This window comes from Hypanus sabinus, chromosome 8, assembly GCF_030144855.1.
Source record: "Hypanus sabinus isolate sHypSab1 chromosome 8, sHypSab1.hap1, whole genome shotgun sequence".
Lineage (NCBI taxonomy): Eukaryota > Metazoa > Chordata > Chondrichthyes > Myliobatiformes > Dasyatidae > Hypanus > Hypanus sabinus.
Genome location: NC_082713.1, coordinates 151,216,073 through 151,236,976, shown reverse-complemented (window position 1 = coordinate 151,236,976; position 20,904 = coordinate 151,216,073). Strand labels below are relative to the sequence as shown.

Sequence of the window (20,904 nt, the reverse complement as noted above, 5' to 3'; positions counted from 1 at the left end):
ACTTGGCCTCCACTGCTGCCCATGGCAACAAATTCCATAGATTCACCACCTTCTGGCTAAAATTTTTTTTTGCATCTCTGTTCTGAATTGGCGTCCTGCAATCCTCAAGTCATGTCCTCTCGTACTAGACTCCCCCACCATGGGAAACAACTTTGCCACATCCACTCTGTCCATGCCTTTCAACTTTCGAAATGTTTCTATAAGGTCCCTCCTCATTCTTCTAAACTCCAAGGAGTACAGTCCAAGAGCGGTCAAACGTTCCTCATATGTTAACCCTCTCATTCCTGGAATCATTCTAGTGAATCTTCTCTGAACCCTCTCCAATGTCAGCACATCCTTTCTTAAATAAGGAGTCCAAAACTGCACACAGTATTCCAAGTGATGTCTTACCAGTGTCTTATAGAGCCTCAACATCACATCCCCGCTCCTATACTCTATTCCTCTGGAAATGAGTGCCAACATTGCATTTGCCTTCTTCACCACCAGCTCAACTTGGAGGTTAACCTTAAGGGTATCTTGCACGAGGACTCCCAAGTCCCGTTGCATTTCACAACTTTGAATTCTCTCCCTATTTAAATAATAGTCTGCCCATTTATTTCTTCTACCAAAGTGCATGACTGTACACTTTCCGACATTGTAATTCATTTGCCACTTCTTTGCCCATTCCCCCAATCTATCCAAGTCTCTCTGCAGACTCTCTGTTTCCTCAACACTACTAGCCCCTCCACCTATCTTTGTATCATCAGCAAACTTAGCCACAAAACCATCTATTCCATAATCCAAATCGTTGATATACAACGTAAAAAGAAGCAGCCCCAACATGAACTCCTGTGGAACACCACTGGTAATCAGCAGCCAACCAGAATGGGATCCCTTTATTCCCACTCTCTGTTTCCTGCCAATCAACCAACGCTCTATCCACGTATGTAACTTTCCCGTAATTCCATGGGCTCTTATCTTGTTTGGCAGCTTCATGTGTGGCACCTTGTCAAAGGCCTTCTGAAAATCCAATTACACAACATCCACTGCATCTCCCTTGTCTAGCCTACTTGTAATTTCCTCAAAAAATTGCACTAGGTTTGTCAGGCAGGATTTTCCCTTAAGGAAACCATACTGAGTTCTGCCTATCTTGTCATATGCCTCCAGGTACTCCGTAACCTCTTCCTTGACAGTCAACTCCAACAACTTCCCAACCACCGATGTCAAGCCAACAGGTCTATAATTTCCTTTTTGCTTCCTTGTCCCCTTCTTAAATAGCGGAGTGACATTTGCAATCTTCCAGTCCTCCAGAACCAGGCCAGAATCTGTCGACTTTTGAAAGATCATTGCTCATGCCTCCGCAATCTCCACTGCTACTTCCTTCAGAACATGAGGGTGCATCTCATCTGGTCTAAGAGGTTTATCTACCCTTAGACTATTCAGCTTCCTGAGTACTTTCTCTGTCGTAATTGTGACTGCGCATATTTCTTTTCCCTGACACCCTTGAATGTCCAGTATATTGCTGATGTCTTCCTCAATGAAGACTGATGCAAAATACTCGTTCAGTTCCTCCGCTATCTCCTTATCTCCCATTGGAATTTCTCCAGTGTCATTTTCTGTCAGTCCTATATCTACTAACACCTGTCTTTTACTCCTTATATGCTTGAAAAAGCTTTTAGTATCCTCTTTGATATTATTTGCTAGCTTCCTTTCATAGTTCATCTTTTCCCTCTTAATGATCTCCTTAGTTTCCTTTTGTAAGCTTTTAAAAATTTCCCAATCCTCTGTCTTCCCACTAATTTTTGCTTCCTTGTATGAACCATAGAACACTACAGCGCAGTACAGGCCCTTCAGCCCTCCATGTTGTGCCGACCCATATAATACTTAAAAAAAAGTACTAAACCCACAATACCCCATAACCCTCCATTTTTCTTTCATCCATGTGCCTGTCCGAGAGGCTCTTAAATACCCCTAATGTTTTAGCCTCCACCAGCATCCCTGGCAAGTCATTCCAGGCACTCACAACCCTCTGTGTAAAAAAAAACTTACCCCTGATGTCTCCCCTAAACTCCCCTCCCTTAATTTTGTACATATGCTCTCTGCTGTTTGCTATTGGTGCCCTGGGAAACAGGTACCGACTATCCACCCTATCTGTGCCTCTCATAATCTTGTAGACCTCTAACAAGTCCCCTCTCATTCTTCTATGCTCCAAAGAGAAAAGTCCCAGCTCTGCTAACCTTGCTTCATATGACTTGTTCTCCAAACCAGGCAACATCCTAGTAAATCTCCTCTGCACCTTCTCCATAGCTTGCACATCCTTCCTATAATGAGGTGACCAGAATTGGACACAATACTCTAAGTGCAGTTTCAGCAGAGATTTGTAGAGTTGCAACATGATCTCTCTACTCTTGAACTCAATCTCCCTGTTAATGAAGCCTAGCATCCCATAGGCCTTCTTAACCACCCTATCAACCTGTGCAGTGACCTTGAGGGATGTATGGATTTGAACCCCCCAAGGTCCCTTTGTTCATCTATACTCTTAGGTAACTGACCATTAATCCTGTACTCAGTCTTCTGGTTTGTCCTTCCAAAATGCATCACCTCACACTTGTCCGGATTGAACTCCGTCTGCCATTTTTCTGCCCAACTCTGCAGCCTGTCTATATCTTCTTGTAACCTTCGACCACCTACAGCTCCATCCACAACTCCTCTAATCTTCGTGTCATCTGCAAACTTACTCACCCATCCTTCCACCTCTACATCCAGGTCATTTATAAAAATCACAAACAGCAAAGGTCCCAGGACACCTCTCTGCGGCACTCCACTAGTCACCGACCTCCAAGCAGAATACTTTCTTTCCACAACTGCCCTCTGCTTTCTTCCTTTAAGCTAATTTTTTATCCAAACAGCCAAGGTTCCACTGATCCCTTGCCTCATGACTTTCTGGATGAGTCTCTTGTGAAGGACCTTGTCAAGTGCTTTGCTGAAGTCCATGTAGACCACATCCACTGCTCTACCCTCATCAATTTCTTTTGTTACCTCTTCAAAACTCTCAATCAGGCTCGTGAGGCATGATCTTCCCTTCACAAAGCCATGTTGACTATCCATGAGTAGACTGTACTTCTCCAAATGCTCGTAGATCCTATCCTTAAGAATCCTTTCCAGTAGTTTGCATACCACCGACTTAAGACTCATCGGTCTATAGTTCCCAGGTTTCTCCCTATTACCCTCTTTAAACAAGGGAACTACATTTGCCATTCTCCAGTCCTCCGGCGCTTCCCCTGCAGCCAAAGAGGATTCAAAGATCATAGCTCTGGATGCCCTCTGCTTTGCTTTTACTTTGGCTTTGACTTCTCTTGTCAGCCACGGTTGCATCCTTTTTCCATTCGAAAATTTCTTCTTCTTTGGAATATATCTGTCTTGCACCTTCCTCACTTCTCGCATAAACTCCAGCCACTGCTGCTCTGCTGTCCTTCCTGCTAGTGTCCCTTTACAGTCAACCTTGGCCAGTTCCTCTCTCGTGCCACTGTAATTTCCTTTACTCCACTGAAATGCCGACACATCGGATTTCGGCTTCTCTTTCTCAAATTTCACAGTGAACTCAATCATGTTGTGATCATTGCCTCCTAAGGGTTCCTTCACTTCCATCTCTCTAATCACCTCTGGTTCATTACACAATACCCAGTCCAGTACAGCCGATCCCCTAGTGGGCTCAACAGCAAGCTATTCTAAAAAGCCATCTCATAGACATTCTACAAATTCTCTCTCTTGAAATCCAGTGCCGACCTGATTTTCCCAATCCACTCACATGTTAAGATCCCCCACAATCATCATAACACTGCCCGTCTGGCAAGCCTTTTCTATTTCCTGTTATGATTTGTAGTCCACATAACTGGAGCTGTTTGGAGGCCTGTAGGTAACTGCCATCAAGGTCCTTTTACCTCTGCGATTTCTTAGCTCAATCCATAAAGATTCTGTGCCTTCTGATCCTATGTCTCTTTCTAATGATTTAATATCATTTCTTACCATTAAAGCCACACCACCCCCTCTACCTACCTGCCTATCCTTCTGATACACCATGTATCCTTGGATATTCAGTTTTACTTGGACGTTTTACTATATGTTACTGTTATTTTAGGTTTTATGTGTTATTTGGCATGATTTGGTACGTTATTTTTTGGGTCTGCGAACGCTCACAAATTTTCCCCATATAAATAAATGGTAATTGCTTCTTCACTTTATGACATTCTGGCTTACGAACCATTTCATAGGAATGCTCTACCTTCGAATAGCAGGGGAAACCTGTATATGGACTTTCGGAAGGCCTTTGACAAGGTGCCACAAGTAAAGCTGTTTACTAAGTTAAGAACACATGCTATTACTGGAAAGTTATTGGCATGGTTAGAGCATTGCTGATTGCTAGGAGGCAGCGAGTGGAAATAAAAGGTTCATAGAAACATAGAAAATCTACACCCCCTTACAGGTCCTTCAGCCCACAATGTTGTGCTGACCATGGAAGGGATATATAATCAGCTTGAGATCAGGTAGAACACAATGCTATCTTTTTGCTCTGTCTTCCCTTGATTGTTTTGAAAAATTACTTACAATTAAGCTGCTTTATCTGACTTGCTGGCATAAGCGCAGTGGATGTGACCTTATTTACATATATTACAAGAAAATTTTACTTGACATCTTATTCCTCATGGGTTTGAACATCCATTGCATTTTATTTTTTAATTTTTTATTGGCCATGCAATATTTTGTTGAGAAAGATCATGATTTTTTACTTAAATGTTTGAAAAGCATTGAAGAGTGTACTAAACTATTTTTCAACTTGTCAATGCAATTGTTGTAGGAACAGCTTTAATTTTAGAAATGGTTCAACAATATTTACTGACATATAATAACTGACCGGCAATTCTTAATTTTATTCCCAACTGTGAGGTGTTTCAATATCTTGCATCAGGAGATAAGTCACAATCACTTGCTTTTTACCTGAGGGACAAGTGCCGGCAGATTGTAAAATCGTTTGAATGTAGTTATTATCCTTATGTATATTGCATAATTTTGATTATTTTGAATATAATCCACAATGACTCTTGCAAAGAACTGCAAGGATACTAAATATCCCCATGAAAACTATTTACTTAGGAAAGAATGGCAGATGAAACATATAATGTGTTAGAACAAAATATGATATATATTTAAAAATACACCAGTCAAAAAAGTCATAGATAAAATTGTTAGTTTTACAATTTAGGGTCCTGTAATCAATCAAATCTATACATTGAATTATACAAATGATAGATAATTAATCTCCAAAATATTAAACTAGTTATTTCTAAGTATTCATCATCTTTTATACATCAAATGTCCTCAATTGTTCTCTTAATTGAAAGCAGAATTATATGTACAAAATCAAATGTACTGAAAAGTCATTGCTTAAGTAAGGAAGGCTTCAGGTACAATTAGTAAATAAGGAATGAATTTTTGGTCATGATGGATATTTTTTATTTCCAATATTGTACTTGTTTTAGCTTTAAACTTATTGACTAACATAATACAAATATTCATAGAATCAGTTGCACTACTTTTAAAGGTAACTTTCTGGAGTGTAATTTCATAAAAGTTAAATAATGAGTGTTATTCAGCAGTTTAATAGCTTTATATTCTAATAGGCACTTTGGTTAGAAATTAAACTTCTAAGATAATTTTATCTCTCTCCTGCTTTTGTAATTTGGATATTGAATAGTAAACGCGTGCAAGTTAAATAGTGAATGAATGCTGAAGTTATTTGCTCGTAAAGACTTTATGCCAGTAGACTTTGATGTATGCTTCATCTTCAAAGAAATGGTGTATGGGAGAAATAATTTAATTACCAAGAACTTTTCTGTTTAGTTGGCACGCAATCACGTGGACAGATGAATTGTTAATGCTTTTCCTGCCAATCCAGGTTTTGGATTCTGATGTGTAGTTTAATTTCCTAAATGTATCTTTATTTTTTTTTACACATTAGTATCCAATCATGCTTAGTATGCATTAGTATCCTTTTGCTGCTGCTGAGCTGAACATGTTGGTTGTATTGCTTTCTTACGTGTTCTACTCATGTCTATTTACTCTACTGCCCACACATCTCCTATCTCACTAGGGGCCCAAACACTCTTGCTCATAGCTGTACGGTCATTAAGGAGGTGATCCAAACCTGTCCACACTTTGGTAAATCAGACTACTGGATTGTGCTAGTTCTCCCTGGAACTGAAACGGGAGGTTCCAGTACAGAATGACAAACATGTGGGTCTGAGGAAACAGATGAGCTCCCATGTGACTGCTTTTTTACACATTCAAAGACTCAGCTGTCAGGCTGGATAAGCATGTCACCACCGTCATGGTCTTTTATCAGCAAGAGTGTTGAAGACTGTGTATCAAAGAAGCCAACCCAGGTGCTCCCAAAGTAGAAACCATTGATGAACTGGGCGATTCACTCCCTACTGAAGTCTAGGACTGCAGCACTCAAATTGAGTTACCTTCATAAACTATCAGAGATGCCAACAGATAATGCCCATCTAAAACTGAATCCCAGAGTAGCTGTCAGTTATGGTGGGGCTCACAAGCTATAACAGACTACAAAACAAAATCAGACAGCATTACCAACAGCAGTTTATCTTTTCCTGATGAGCTTAATGTATTCAGTACATATCTTGAAAAGGAGATTTGAATATTGCAACCTACCTAGATAGCCTCCAATATACCTGAACCTAGAGTCACAGTTGCATGTTAGCTACTTGATCTGCTTTAATTCCTAGACCTTGATCCAGAATTGCCTTGATCCTTGTTAGATTAAAAATCACTTTTGAAACCTACCCACTTCTTTGCCTCTTCTATTATCTTCTAAACATATTATTTTGAGCAAGTAATTTTGTATGCTTGCTTCATTCATTTTTAATAAAATCTTATTTTATGTTTACTTAGGTTATATTTAATTTTAACAGTCTAATTGTGTATACTGTCATTTTACATAGATTGATAGCAATAAAGCTTAGTGTAGATCCACTGCAAGTTCCTTAAAGTGGGGTCTCTGCAAGGCACATCTAATTATAATTGTTCAAGAATACAATTCTTCATGATGTAAATTACATAAGTTATTTAAAATGCTCTGTTTTATCAATTAGAGTTGTTTTGGTATAGTTATAGCTTGAAGTCTGCAAATCAAAGAAAAAAAAAGAAATATATGTCGTACCTTTCAGGTGCCCAGGACATTGCAAATGCTTCACGGCACTAAGTATAGTTACGTTCCTTATGTAACCAGAGCGGTTCAAAGTAAATTTATTATTGAAGCATGTATATGTTATCATATTATACCTTAAGATTCATTTTCTTGCAGGCAAAAATAAATACAATTTACAAGAAGTCCATAGATTTTCCCCTCCTTAAGGTGATTCCTTAAGGAATAAAGTTAGTATATTTCCCATCTTATTTCACATTTATTAACTGTTTTGTTACAAAACAATTATATTCACATGGGTTTTATTTCAAATTTTGGTATTTTTTATTTCTTATTTCTCAGCCATCATTAAATCCTCCTGGAGGAACTACCTGTGACATAGTGCTTTTAAACCGATGGAGTGTGAGGAACTATGAAGTACAGCGGGGCGACATCATATCTCTTGTGTGAGTAACACATCTAGTGATACGTGTTTTCCTAACTAGATGATGATTTTGAAAGTGACAGAACCATTTTGTCTTTGTTTTGTGATTAGTTTTCGTTTAGCATACTGCTTTTTGTGCCTCACTAGAAAATATCTTACTGTTATGAAAATGATAGATTATACAAACATAAGCCTATGTTTAACTGTGTAATGGTAGTTTTTAGCTTTTTTAGTAGATTTTCCTTCCAGTGCTGTGTTTTGAGAACAAAACAATTATGAAAGTGTACAAATTAATTTTCTTTTGTAGTGTTGCATTTTTGATGGACAACATGTAAACATTTAAGTTTTACTTTTTAAAAAATTAAATTCTGTGTGTGTCAAATATATTCAGAAACAACAAGATTAGGCCTCCACATTGAAGTATTATTTGAAATTATGAAATCAATAGAAGTTGCTCTCTTCTTGATGGCTGACCAGACTTATGTTACAAACTGCTAATGCAAGTTGTTCTGATATTTATATGTCTAAAGCAGCTATCATGTACCTTATTGACTTGGTTGATTTTTTTTGCCTACTTTGAAAATATGTGTTTGAACCTCAATGTGATTGATGTTGAAGAGCTAAGACTTGAGTTAGAGAAAACAAATTGTTTTGAGCCATTTAGCCATCATTTCTACCTTAACCACTATTACTAAATGTGGTAAAATCCAATTCTGGTGATTCAGTTATTGGCCTGAAATGATAATTCTGTTTATACTACTACAACTTTGTCAGATCTTCTGGCATTTTGTTGTTCTTTGGAATTTCAACTGGTGCAGTTTATTGCCTCAGACACCTAAAGAGATGATTGATTTACCTGATTATTGTAGAACATTATTGGTGTATGATGATATGATTCAAGAACTTGATTTAACTTTTAGAAAACTAGATGTCCTTACATGTTTAGAAGTTCTCTTAAATATTGGGTATTTCCATCAAAAACAATTGTATCAATTTCACCAGGTTAATTTGACATTAGCCACACTGGTCAATAATTGTGTATTTAAGTCTTTGATTCAAGTGAAAATTGTAACCAGGCAATCAGAAGCATGTTTGGTTTTCATAAAAGTACCTCAAACTATGTGCAAATGGGTGAAAAGAGGTACAATATTTATAGTTTGCTTTCTGCAGAAACTCTTTGGATCTAAAATTGTGTTTGAAAGCATCATACTTCGATAATAACATATCATCTTTAATTGCTCCTAATCAGGAAAAGATAACCATAAATATATTTAGATTTAATTTTAGTAAATGTAACATTTTTATATTATCTGCTGTATTGGAGACAACATGTATGAAAGTTGTAGCTAAGAGTAAAGGTATGAGGCCCATGAAATGAGAAAAACCAAAGCATGGTTCACTTTAGCATTAAGATATGCAGCTGTGCTGTATTTTGTCTGTATCCATGAGGACGATCATCTGGCTGAGAGTATCCACATTTCATTTGGTAAGGCACTTCTTGGTTCTGGGACCTGAGTTGACAATCACAAAAGGTGGTTGGACAAAATTCACATATTCACATATTCACATTCAGATTCACAGCTGAGAAAATATTTGATAGTTGAGCTTGCTTTTCTGTCTGTCAAAGCTATTGCTTGCTATTCTCTGAATGACCCTAGTATTTGGATGTTTTTGAATCAGAATCAGATTTAATATCACTGGCATGTGTCGTGAAATTTGTTAACTATGCGGCAGCAGTACAATGCAATATATGATAATATAGAAAAAAACTGAATTGCAGTGAGTGTGTGTGTATAAATATATATAAAATAGTTAAATACGTAGTGCAAAAAAGTTGCTAAAAATCAAATATACGTAAAAGTAGTCACAAACGCCAAATATAATCACTTTAATGAAAATGTTTAATCAACACAGAATTAAGCTAACTACTATTCTTGCTTCCAAGTCTCCTTTCAAATTAATGAACTCATGGAGCCTGAAAGTTGGCATGAATAGATTCTATATCATAATTACTGGGAGATTCTCCATTGCTGGACACCAGTGGCAGACATCATCTGCAAAATTGCTGGTGGAAAACACACAGCAAGTTTGAGGTATCTCACAATAGATTTCTCAGCAAGTTGTGGTCCATTGCATCTTGGAAGTCAAAATTGTGCCAAATAAAGCAGTGCTAAATGCATTAAAGCAAAACAATATGTATCCACTTTCAGAGTGAAACGAAGTTAATATAGTGGCAAGCTCATTTAAGAATCAGAACATGGAACAGTACAACACAGAAACAGGCCTTTTGGCTCACAATGTTGTAACAAACCAAATAAATTAGTTATCAAATGGCCAAGTAATCACATAATCAAAGGGCATAAATCTCTTCTGCCTACATAATGTCCATATCCTTCCATTTTCCTCACATTCATGTGCCTGCCTAAACATTTCTTGAAAGTCCCTAATATATCTGCCTCTGCCACCACTCCAGGCAGCGCGGTCCAGGCACCTAACACTGTGTGTTTAGAAAAAAAGTTGCCCCTCATATTTCCTTTAAAATTATCCCCTCTCACTTTAAATGAATGCCCTCTGGTATTAGACCTTTCAACCCTGGGGGAGAAAAAGATGCTGTCTGTCTACTCTATCTATACCTCGCAATCTTATAAACCTTTGTCAGACTTCCTGACTGGGAGACCTCAGTCAGTCTGGATCGAGAGCAGCATCTCCAACACCATCATACTGAACATGGGGACTCCCCAGGGCTGCGTGCTCAGTCCACTGCTGTTCTCTCTGCTGACCCACGACTGTGCTGCAACACACAGCTCGAACCATATCATCAAGTTCGCTGATGACATTTCCGTGGTGGGTCTCATCAGCAAGAACGACTAGTCAGCTTACAGAGAGGAGGTGTAGCAGCTAACGGACTGGTGCAGAGCCAACAACCTGTCTGTTAATGTAAACAAAAGAGATGATTGTTGACTTTAGGAGGGCACGGAGCGACCACTCCCCGCTGAACATTGACGGCTCCTCGGTAGAGATCGCAAAGAGCACCAAATTTCTTGGAGTTCACCTGACGGAGAGTCTCACCTGGTCCCTCAACACCAGCTCCATGGTAAAGAACGCCCAGCAGCGTCTCTACTTTCTGCGAAGGCTGAGGAAAGTCCATCTCCCAACCCCCATCCTCATCACATTCTACAGGGGTTGTATTGAGAGCATCCTGAACAGCTGCATCACTGCCTGGTTCGGAAATTGCACCATCTCGGATCGCAAGACCCTGCAGCGGATAGTGAGGTCAGCTAAGAAGATCATCGGGGTCTTTCTTCCCGCCATCATGGACATTTACACTACACGCTGCATCTGCAAAGCAAACAGCATTATGAAGGACCCTATGCACCCCTCATACAATCTCTTCTCCCTCCTGCCATCTGGGAGAAGGCTCTGAAGCATTCGGGCTCTCATGACCAGACTATGTAAAAGTTTCTTCCCCCAAGCTATCAGACTCCTCAATACCCGAATCTGGACTGACACCTTGCCCTATTGTCTTGTTTATTTATTGTAATGCCTGCACTGTTTTTGTGCACTTTATGCAGTCATGTGTAGGTCTGTAGTCTAGTGGAGCTTTCTCTGTGTTTTTTTTTACGTAGTTCAGTCTGGTTTTTGTACTGTGTCATGTAACACCATGGTCCTGAAAAATGTTGTCTCATTTTTACTATGTACTGTACCAGCAATTATGGTTGAAGTGACAATAAAAATGACTTGACTTGACTTAACATCCTTCCTATGATGGGGTGACCAGAACTGTATACCATACTCCAGATGCAGCCTAACTAGAGTCTTGTAAAGCTGTAATATAGCTTCCTGACATTTGAACTCGATGCCTTGAGTAATAAAGGCAAGCATGTCATATGCCTTTTTAGTCACCCTATCAACCTGTGCAGCCACTTTCAGGGAGCTATGAACTTGGACCCCAAGATCCTTCTGCTCATCAACACTGTTAAGGGTCTTGCTGTTGACAGTGTACATTTGATCTATCAAGGTGCAACTGTTCACATTTGGCTGGGGGTTAAACTTAATCTGTCATTTCTCCACCAATATTTGCAACTGATCTATATCCTGCTGAATTCTTTGCCAATCATCTATGCCAGGGGTCAGCAACCTTTACCACTGAAAGAGCCACTTGGACCCGTTTCCCACAGAAAAGAAAACACTGGGAGCCGCAAAATCCGTTTGACATTTAAAATGAAATAACACTGCATACAACGTTTTTTTTGCCTTTATGCTATGTATAAACAAACTATAATGTGTTGCATTTATGAAATTGATGAACTCCTGCAGAGAAAACGAAATTACATTTCTGCATGCAACAAAAACATTTTGAACTCCGAAAAAAAGACGTTGGGTTGAAAGTTACTTTTAAGTAAAATACTCAATGTCTATTTGAGTCCTTCTTGTATTTATGAAAAACGCCGAACTTAAATTTTCCGCCAGCAGCAAACCAAAAATAACATCAGCCAGCTGTCAGCCTGAAAAATAAAAGGACTATTTCACTGAACAATGAAAAAATATGAATATACATAAAATAATAGGCAATTAAAATATTTATCATACTTGGTTAATGGGATTTCTGCTCCTGGACCTCAGCGCACAGCGTCTGCACATCAGGGCTGTATGACGTCACCTTCATCTTTACACAGGATTGCAAGCTGTCATCTGTGAGGCGTGCGCGATGTTTGTTTTTAATAAAGTTCATGTTGGAGAACACCTGCTCACATACATATGTGGATCCAAAGATCGACAGGACTCCAAGCGCATACTTTTTCATGTTTACATAAATGTCGGGCACAGCATTCCATGTTTCAAACACAAGTTGGTCCGGATTTGGAAGGTTTTCAATATCACTCCATTTGTGGTTCTGAGCAAGAACGGCCTTCTGACGGGCAACATCTTCAAGGTCTGCTGTCAAGCGTCTAAACTTGGACACCCATATGTCTTTGTCGGCTATGTCGGCCAGTTCCATCTCAAGATCAGGTTGACTCACACCTGCCAATGCAGTCGTATTCAGTAGGGAAGGATCGATGCTTAAGGGAGTGACCGGGAAGGATAATGTGTTTTTTTCCTCTCTGAACTCACAGAAGCGTTTCCCAAACGATGTTTGCATTGCGATGATTGCAGAATGTAAATACTCCGAAATTATCATGTCGTGACCTTGTTTGAACTCTCTCAAATTGGGGAAGTGAGACAAAGTGCCTTTCTGTAAATCTCTGGCAAGCACTGTCAACTTGCGCTCGAATGCCAAGACATCCTCCAACATGTGCAGGGCTGTGCGTCCTTTCCCCTGAAGAGCTGTGTTCAGCGTGTTCAGGTGCGCTGTCATGTCTACCATGAAGTGTAGCTTTTCCAGCCACTCTGGCTGTTCCAGCTCAGGAAAGTTGAGCCCTTTGCTGCCCAGGAAAGTTTTCACTTCTTCCAGACACGCGACAAAGCGTTTCAGCACCTCCCCTTTGGACAGCCACCGGACTTTGTTGTGCAGCAGGAGATCAGAATATGCGCTTTCCATCTCGTCCAGTAACAAACGGAATTGACGGTGATTTAAACTTTTTGCCATTATTTTATTGACAATCTGAATGACAACATCCATTACTTCTGTGCATTCCGGAGGAAATGTTTGAGCGCACAGTGCCTCTTGGTGCAAGATGCAGTGAAAAGTCAGCAGCTTTCTGTCCAGCGACTTCTGCAGTAAAGCCACAAATCCCTTGTGCGTTCCCGTCATATTCGGAGCCCCATCAGTAGCTACTGACACCAGATGGGTGGTCTTTATTCCTTTGGCTCTTAAACAATTCAAGACAGCCTCACAGATGTCCTCCCCCCGTGTTTGGTCTTTTAGAGGTATCAACTCAATCAGTTCTTCCTGTGGCCCGGCAGAGTTTACATACCGGCAGAACAACGCTATTTGTTCAATATCGCCTTTGTCTTTAGACTCGTCACAGGCAATCGAGTAGGCCACAGCTGAATTGATGTCTTTAATTTGCTGTCTTGTGATGTCTTCTGCCATTTTTATGGTTCTGTCTTTGACAGTCTTTGCAGAGAGGGGCATATCCCTGATTTTCTGCACAATTTCACTCTTGTTTTTAAAGTCCGTGAATAGATGTTCTGAAATCTTAATGAAAGATTCTTTTATATATTCACCATCTGTAAACTGCTTCCCGTGCCTGACTATTTCCTGAGCGGCAATATAACTGGCGTATGTCGTTGATTTTCCTGACTTCATCCATTTCTGGAAATGATTTTTGCTCAGATCAACCTTCCGCATCAGTTCCGAAACGGCTTTTTTTCTCGCATCTCCATCCGGATATTTTTGAGCAAAGGCTGCGTGTTTACTCTGGAAATGCCTTGCGACATTTGACTTTTTGTTGTTTGCTAGTTTCTCATTGCATATTAAGCATACCGGTAAACCAGTCTCGTCAACAGTGAAAGCAAATGAATCTGTCCACGTATCATTAAACGTTCTGTTTTCTTCAGTCACTTTTCTTTTTTTAGAATTCTCCATAGTTGGCTTACCTTGGATCGAAAAATTAAAGAAATCGCGCACTGGCGGGTGTCAGGTATTGGCAGTGGTGACGTATATTAATAGCGATAAAAACACGTTGCAGCGGTGTGTTCAGGCAGTCAGTAAACTGCAGTCGAATAACTTTATTCGAACTAAACAGCCTTGCTTCTAAGCCTCCCTCAACCCAGCCCCCATGGACGCAGATGCTGCAAAAGACACGTACTCACAAACCCCCGTAGGCAATCTCCCTTAGCCGGAATGCTGGCTAATTGAGAGCCGTTTCGGATGTGTCAGAAAATGTGTCGCCACACTTACATTGTACAAGATCACCATAATCTTCAAATTTAGAATTACATTTCAAAAGCTAACAAACTAACATAAAATACATTTTAATTAAATACTGACCAATTATTTCCCAAAGCCACAGGGAGCCGCAGCACAGTGAAAGAGCCACAAATGGCTCGGGAGCCGCAGGTTGCCGACCCCCGATCTATGCTATCCACACCACCAATCTTTGTATCATCTGCAAACTTACTAGCCCGCCCATCTACTTTTCATCCTAGTCATTTATATACAGCACAAGCAGCAGAAGTCCCATTACAGATCCCTGCAGAACACCACTAATCACATGACCCCAGCTAAAATAAATCCTTTTGGCCACACCCTCTGTCTTCTATGGACAAGCCATTTCTGAGTCCAAACAGCCAATTCACCATTGATTCCTTGCATCTTGATCTTTTGGATGAGCCTCCCAAGAGGGACCTTGTCAAATGTCTTACTAAAATCCATGTAAACAATCACAGTTCTATATTCATTCATCACCCTCATCAATTTGTCAAAAAACTCGCTCAAGTTAGGAAGAAAAGACTTGCCCTACACAAAGCCACGCTGGCTCTCCCTAATAGGCCATGGTTTTCCAAATGCTCATAAATCCTATCCCAAAGAATTTTCTCCAATAACTTCTCTACCACTCACGTTATTCTCACTAGTCAATAGTTTCCAGGATTATACCTGGTTACTTTCTTGAATAATGGAACAACATTAGCCCCTCACCAGTCCTCTGGGACTTTGCCTGTGGCTAGAGAGGACTCAGATTTGTTGGTCAAGTCCCCAACAGTCTCTTCTCTTGTCTCTCACAGTAACCTAGGATATATCCCATCAGGCCCTGGGACGTATTATCCTTAATGCTCTTAAGAGACTCAGCACTACATCCTCCTTTACCTTGAAATGTCCTAGATTATTAATACTCTCGGAATGGATCTCCCTACTCCTTCTCCTTGGTAAATACTGATATAAAGTACTTATTTAGGGACCTTGCCTACATCCTCTGCATCCAAACAAATGTTCTCCCCTTTATCATTGAGTAGTGTAATATATATATTAGAATGTCTTGGGATTCGCTTTAATTCTACTTGCCAAGGACTTTGCATGGCCCCTCCTGGCTTTAATAATTTCCTTTCTTGCTTCTTTATAATCTGTAAGGACTCTAAATTCTAGCTTCCTAAGGTTTACATACTTCCTCTTTTTTCCTAATCCTCTGAAATCAAGAAGGGGATTTTGCACGGTAGTCATACAAAATGTTTCAACTTTCGTGTGATTTTGAAAAGGGTTATTTTGAAATAGAATGAAAAAATCTTGGAAGTCCTCAACGGGTCAAGCACAAGAATTAACATTTCAGCTCAATGCCCCTGTGTCAGAACTGGGGAAAGTTAGAAATAATACCAGATTTAAGTTGCCAAAAAAGTGGGGGAGTTGGAAGCAGCAAGGAATAAAAAACAGTGAGGACGGGATGGCCTGTGAGATTGTGTGATGCAAGTATAGGTGGTGGTGGTGATGGCTGAGTGAAGATGGAGAGAGAGAGAGACGGAGATCTGAAAAACCAGTCCAAAAAAAAACCTGAAGTCTGCAATTTGTCAGGTCAAAAGTTGTGCAGTTCCTCCAACCCATGTTAAACTTTCTTGGAGTGATGTGGGAAGTCACGGATGGAGATGTTGGAGGGGAGTGGACAGTGGCACACAGACACCCCTTTGGGCTGACTAGAAATATTCTGTAAACCTGCATTCTGTTTCACCAGTGTAGAGATCACATTATTATGTTGGAAGATGACAAATTAATTGTTGCTTCACCTGGAAGGAGTTTTAAGGGCCCTGGATAACAGAAAGGGAGGCAGTAGAAGGGCAGATGTTACACCTGTGGATGGATGGGAAGGTGCCATGAGGAAGAGTGTGTGTATTGGTGGAGATGGAAAATTGAGCTTAACTATTGTGGAGGGAATTTTCCATCAAGAGTGCTGAGAGGGTTTGAGTAAGTTGTGTTTTAAATTGTGAAAGGTGTGACTTAAATTTGGAACCTCATGATGTGGGTCATGTTCTTGGTGGAAGAGAGTGGTGAGAGACAGGACATAATTGTGGGAAAGGGCTCTTACTGAGTTGAATTTGATTGCATTTCTTTTCATTGGGTCTGTCTTCTGAAGTACAAATATTGTAAAACCTACATTAAATCAATATACCTATAACATGGTGGAAAAATATTCTTCTGACTGAATCTGTCATCCTTGCATTATTAACAAAACTGTAAATTTCCGAAGTTAAATTTTCATGATGTATAGTGACGCCTTGTCATATTAAGTGGGGATGTGAAAAAAATTAAATCTCTTTAAAACTTCAATTTTGAGAAAAGGTGTGTTTCTTTTATTATATTTAAACTAAATTTAATTTTCTTCTCAGATTATGTACTCCATTTGGAGATGATTATATCGATTTATATTCGTATGTAGTGAATTTAATTCAGGGTAAATATTCTTGTAATTTCCTCCATTTTTGGGGAAGAAGAACATTTGTATCTGTAGTAATGTGCATTCTCATGTGAAAATGAAAGTCTTTAATTATCCACAGGATGGCACTGTATAGCTGATTAAATAATACAGTTTTAAGCAAGTAAAATAAAAACTGTTTAAAATATGCTTTTTTATGAGTTATTTTCTGATGCAGATTTTTTGAACAAAAGTTACATTCAATGAATGCCTAATATTATTATGATAGGAGTAAGATTTACTAGCACCTGCTCCCTCTCTGGGTCACTGAGGGAGTTTTGAAGGTGTAGCTTGCGAGGTGGTCACTGCTGTGTTAGCAGTGCTTGGTGAATCCATTGTGGTTCACAATCAAGGCAGCTCGTTTGTTGACTTAACTGGGACGGAGTATGATTATAAGAAACTGGGAAAAGAAGTTTGTGTACATGTAAATTAAAGTTTTTTTTACTTGATTTTGCTGTACATGATTTCATTTGGATCTCTGTAACAAATAACTATTTATCCAGCAGCCACAAAGTCTTTGATAAGCAATTACTGCTTTCAAATCTGAACTAAATGAACTTTGTAAGGTTGTACGAGACTAGCCGAAGGAGCATTAAGAACTATGAGCAAGAAATTTAAGATTTACCTGGGTGGTACCACAGCAACCATGACTCACTCAATGTCAGCAAGCTTGAGGAGATGATTATTGACTTCAGGAGGAGGAAACCAGAGGTCCTTGAGCCAGTCCTCATCAGGGGATCAGAGGTGGAGAGGATCAGCAACTTTAACTTCCTCAATATTATCATTTCAGAGCACCTGTCCTGGGTCCAGCCATGATAAAGAAAGTATGCCAACAGCTCTACTTTCTTAGAAATTTGCATAGATTTGCCAACTGAAACATTGACAAACTTATATAGATGTGTGGGGGAAAGCACATTGACTAGTTGAATCATGGCTGGTATGGAAAAGCCTTCAAAAAGTAGTGTACATGGCCTAGTTCATCACTGGTAAAGCCCTCCCCACCACTGAGCACATTTATACGAAGCGCTGTTGCAGGAAAGCAGCATCTATCATCAAAGACCTCTACTTTCCACTCCATCCTCTCATGCTGCTATCAGGAAGAAGTTACAGGAGTCTTGGTGCCTGTACCACCAAGTTTCAGAATAATTATTACCCCTCAACCATCTGGCTCTTGAACCAGAGGGGATAACTTCACTTGCCCTATTACTGAACTGTTTCCATAACCTATGGATGCTTTCAACGACTCTTTATCTCATGTTGTTAATATTTATTGCTCATTTATTATTATTATTATTTTTCTCTTTCTTTTTGTATTTCCATTTTTTTTTACACATCGTCTGTTCTGTTGGGTGATGTATTTCATTGATTCTATTTTGTTTCTTGTATTTACTGTGATTGCCTGCAAGAAGACGAATCTGGCTTGTATGGTGACATAAATGTACTTCGATTATAAATTTACTTTGACATAAAAGCAACATGCAATGAGTTTCTTCTATCTGGACATTTTGCCCTATTGTTCAATGATTCCATAACAATATTTTTAGATCTTTGATGTAACGTTATGTATGTTAAAATGTCTCTTGATATATTCCCAATTTAATCAATTTATATTTCACACATGAACTTATTTTCTTGTTCTATGTTTTAGCTTGATATATTTTGCCTTTATGAACAATTTTCACCCAAATGTCAACCTTCACTGAAAATTTATTCAATCACTTCTAGTTAAATACTCCTTCCGACATTTGCAGATGAGTGACAGTTTTAATCCTTTCCTCTGTTACCTGTGTAGAAGGTAGAGAAAGAAAGAATTGTTATTAATATCTATTCACTTTGCTCATCATTTCTGCTTACGCTGATTCAAATTTTACTGATCTTTTTGTACCTTGTATCATCACTCCATATTTGGATAACATGGTTTGAAAAGTACAACCCTTTTAAACCTTCATATTTTTCGAAGAAATAGCAGGCCCACACATTACTCTTAGATAATTTTAGAAAGTTGTATGGGGGTGTGGAACAGGAGGCAGGAGATATTCTTAAGGAAATTATGAGCTCTCATTCAGTATGCATAATTATGATATACATTGGCACTGGAGGACAGCAAATAAAAACAAATGTTTTCAAAGTAGGCTTAACAACAAATAGTTGGTAATATTCCCTCTAAGGTGTAGCTTTGCTTGCAGTGAAAACCATCTATAACTTTTTTTATTTTTCTTTAGGAAATTGTATTTAGAATCAATTATCTTTATGTCAGTATTGTTGAAAAATCGATAGTATTGACATAATTTTTTCTACTCGGAAGTTGTAGAGTGTGCTTGGAGCTTTTATGGAAAAATAGCGGCCATTCTATAAAGGAAGAAAGGATGTCTATGTAACAGTCCTGACCGTTAATTCTTCATGTTCTCCTAATTCCCTTTCTCCCATGTTCTTGCGGTATACCTGATTCTCATCTGAACCTTCAGCATAAATACCTCAGTTTTGCATCCACTCTGCCAGATTGTTGTTTTAGCCAGTGTGGTAATTCACGTTCCCAGCCGTTTAGGATTGTGTATCCTAAGTTTTACTTCTGTACTGGGGTTTACCTGTGTAACTCTTGTCTCTCCATGTCAAGATAAGTATTGCAAGCCATTTGCCTTTCCATTTGCTGTTCAGCTCAGCAATGCTCCATGTCAAGATAAGTGTTGCCTGCCACCTGCCTCCTGTTCACCCTTCTCTTTGCCATTCACCGTCCTGTTTGATGTTCTGCTCCACCCACACTCACACCCTTGTCTGCATCCTAGCTCTATCTTCGTGCCAGTGCCCTGCGTTTGGGTTGGCCCTTTCTCTGCAACAGAAGAATCTGGCCATGATGGACCCAATGGAGACAAACACCCTTCAGCAAGCCCTTGCCAGCCAGGCTACCCTACTGGGTACGACCAACTCCTCTGGGAGGTCATGGAGAACCTCCATTCCCTGTCTGCTCGCGTTGTGCAGATTGGTAACCAGGTGGACCGTGTCTCCACTCATTTCTCTCAATCTACTCCTGGAACCCAGCGTAGCCAGCTGAAACAGCATATAGTGGCAACCCCCCATGTGTCACCAAAGCCCCTGCCCAGAAAGCCTCACGTACATGAGCCGAGGCACTACGTTGGAGATTTGGGGAGGTGCCAGGCCTTCCTCCTTTAGTGCACCCTGGAGTTTGAACAGCAGTCATCAACTTAGTCCACAGATAAGTCAAAAATTGCTTATATCATGGGGTTGCTGCAGGGAAGTGCATTAGTGTGGGCCACAGCAGTTTGGGACAACCAACCGGATATCTGCTCTTCTTTTGCCACTTTTATCGTGGAAATGAGAAAGATCTTTGACCACCCCGTCCATGGTAAAGACGCCGCCAATCATCTACTCATTCTCCACCAGGGCTCCTGCAATGTTGTGGAATATTCTGTGGAGTTCCGGACATTAGCATCCGACTCGGGGTAAAACGATGAGTCAGTCCAGAGGTTTTTTCAGAATGGACGAGTTGGCGGCAAGAGATGACACCAACAGCCTGGATTCCCTGATCTTCCTAGCCACCAGGTTGGACAATCGCCTCTGAGAACACCATAGAGAAAGAAATGGTCATCCACCACCTTTGGCCACTCCTCGGCACTCATTACTGCCTCCTGCCAGAACAAGCCTCTCTCCTCCTTCTGAACCCTGAGTAGCTCCCAGCCCCACCATCTCTACCACCCTGGGAGAGGATCCCATGCAACTGGGACGGAACTGCCTTTCTCCCGCTGAACAACTCTGGAGAATGAGAGTGGGTGAGTGTCTATATTATGGCCAGTCCAGTTACTTCTTTGCCACCTGCCCCCTTTGGCCAAAAAGGGAAGGCTCACCAGTAGCAGGGGGGACCCTGATGAGCCAGACAACATTCCCTTCCGTTCCCCCAACCCCGGATACAGCTTCAAGCCACT

General features: G+C 40.0%; 1 protein-coding gene across 1 annotated transcript in view; it reads left to right on the top strand.

The window, feature by feature from the left end:
• Positions 1 to 20,904, top strand: part of immp2l (inner mitochondrial membrane peptidase subunit 2) — a 504,088-nt gene that overhangs the window by 9,880 nt on the left and 473,304 nt on the right. The window contains exon 3 of the mRNA XM_059978244.1: positions 7,544 to 7,647. Coding sequence (XP_059834227.1) covers positions 7,544 to 7,647 — 104 coding nt within the window. The remainder of the gene's footprint in view (positions 1 to 7,543; positions 7,648 to 20,904) is intronic.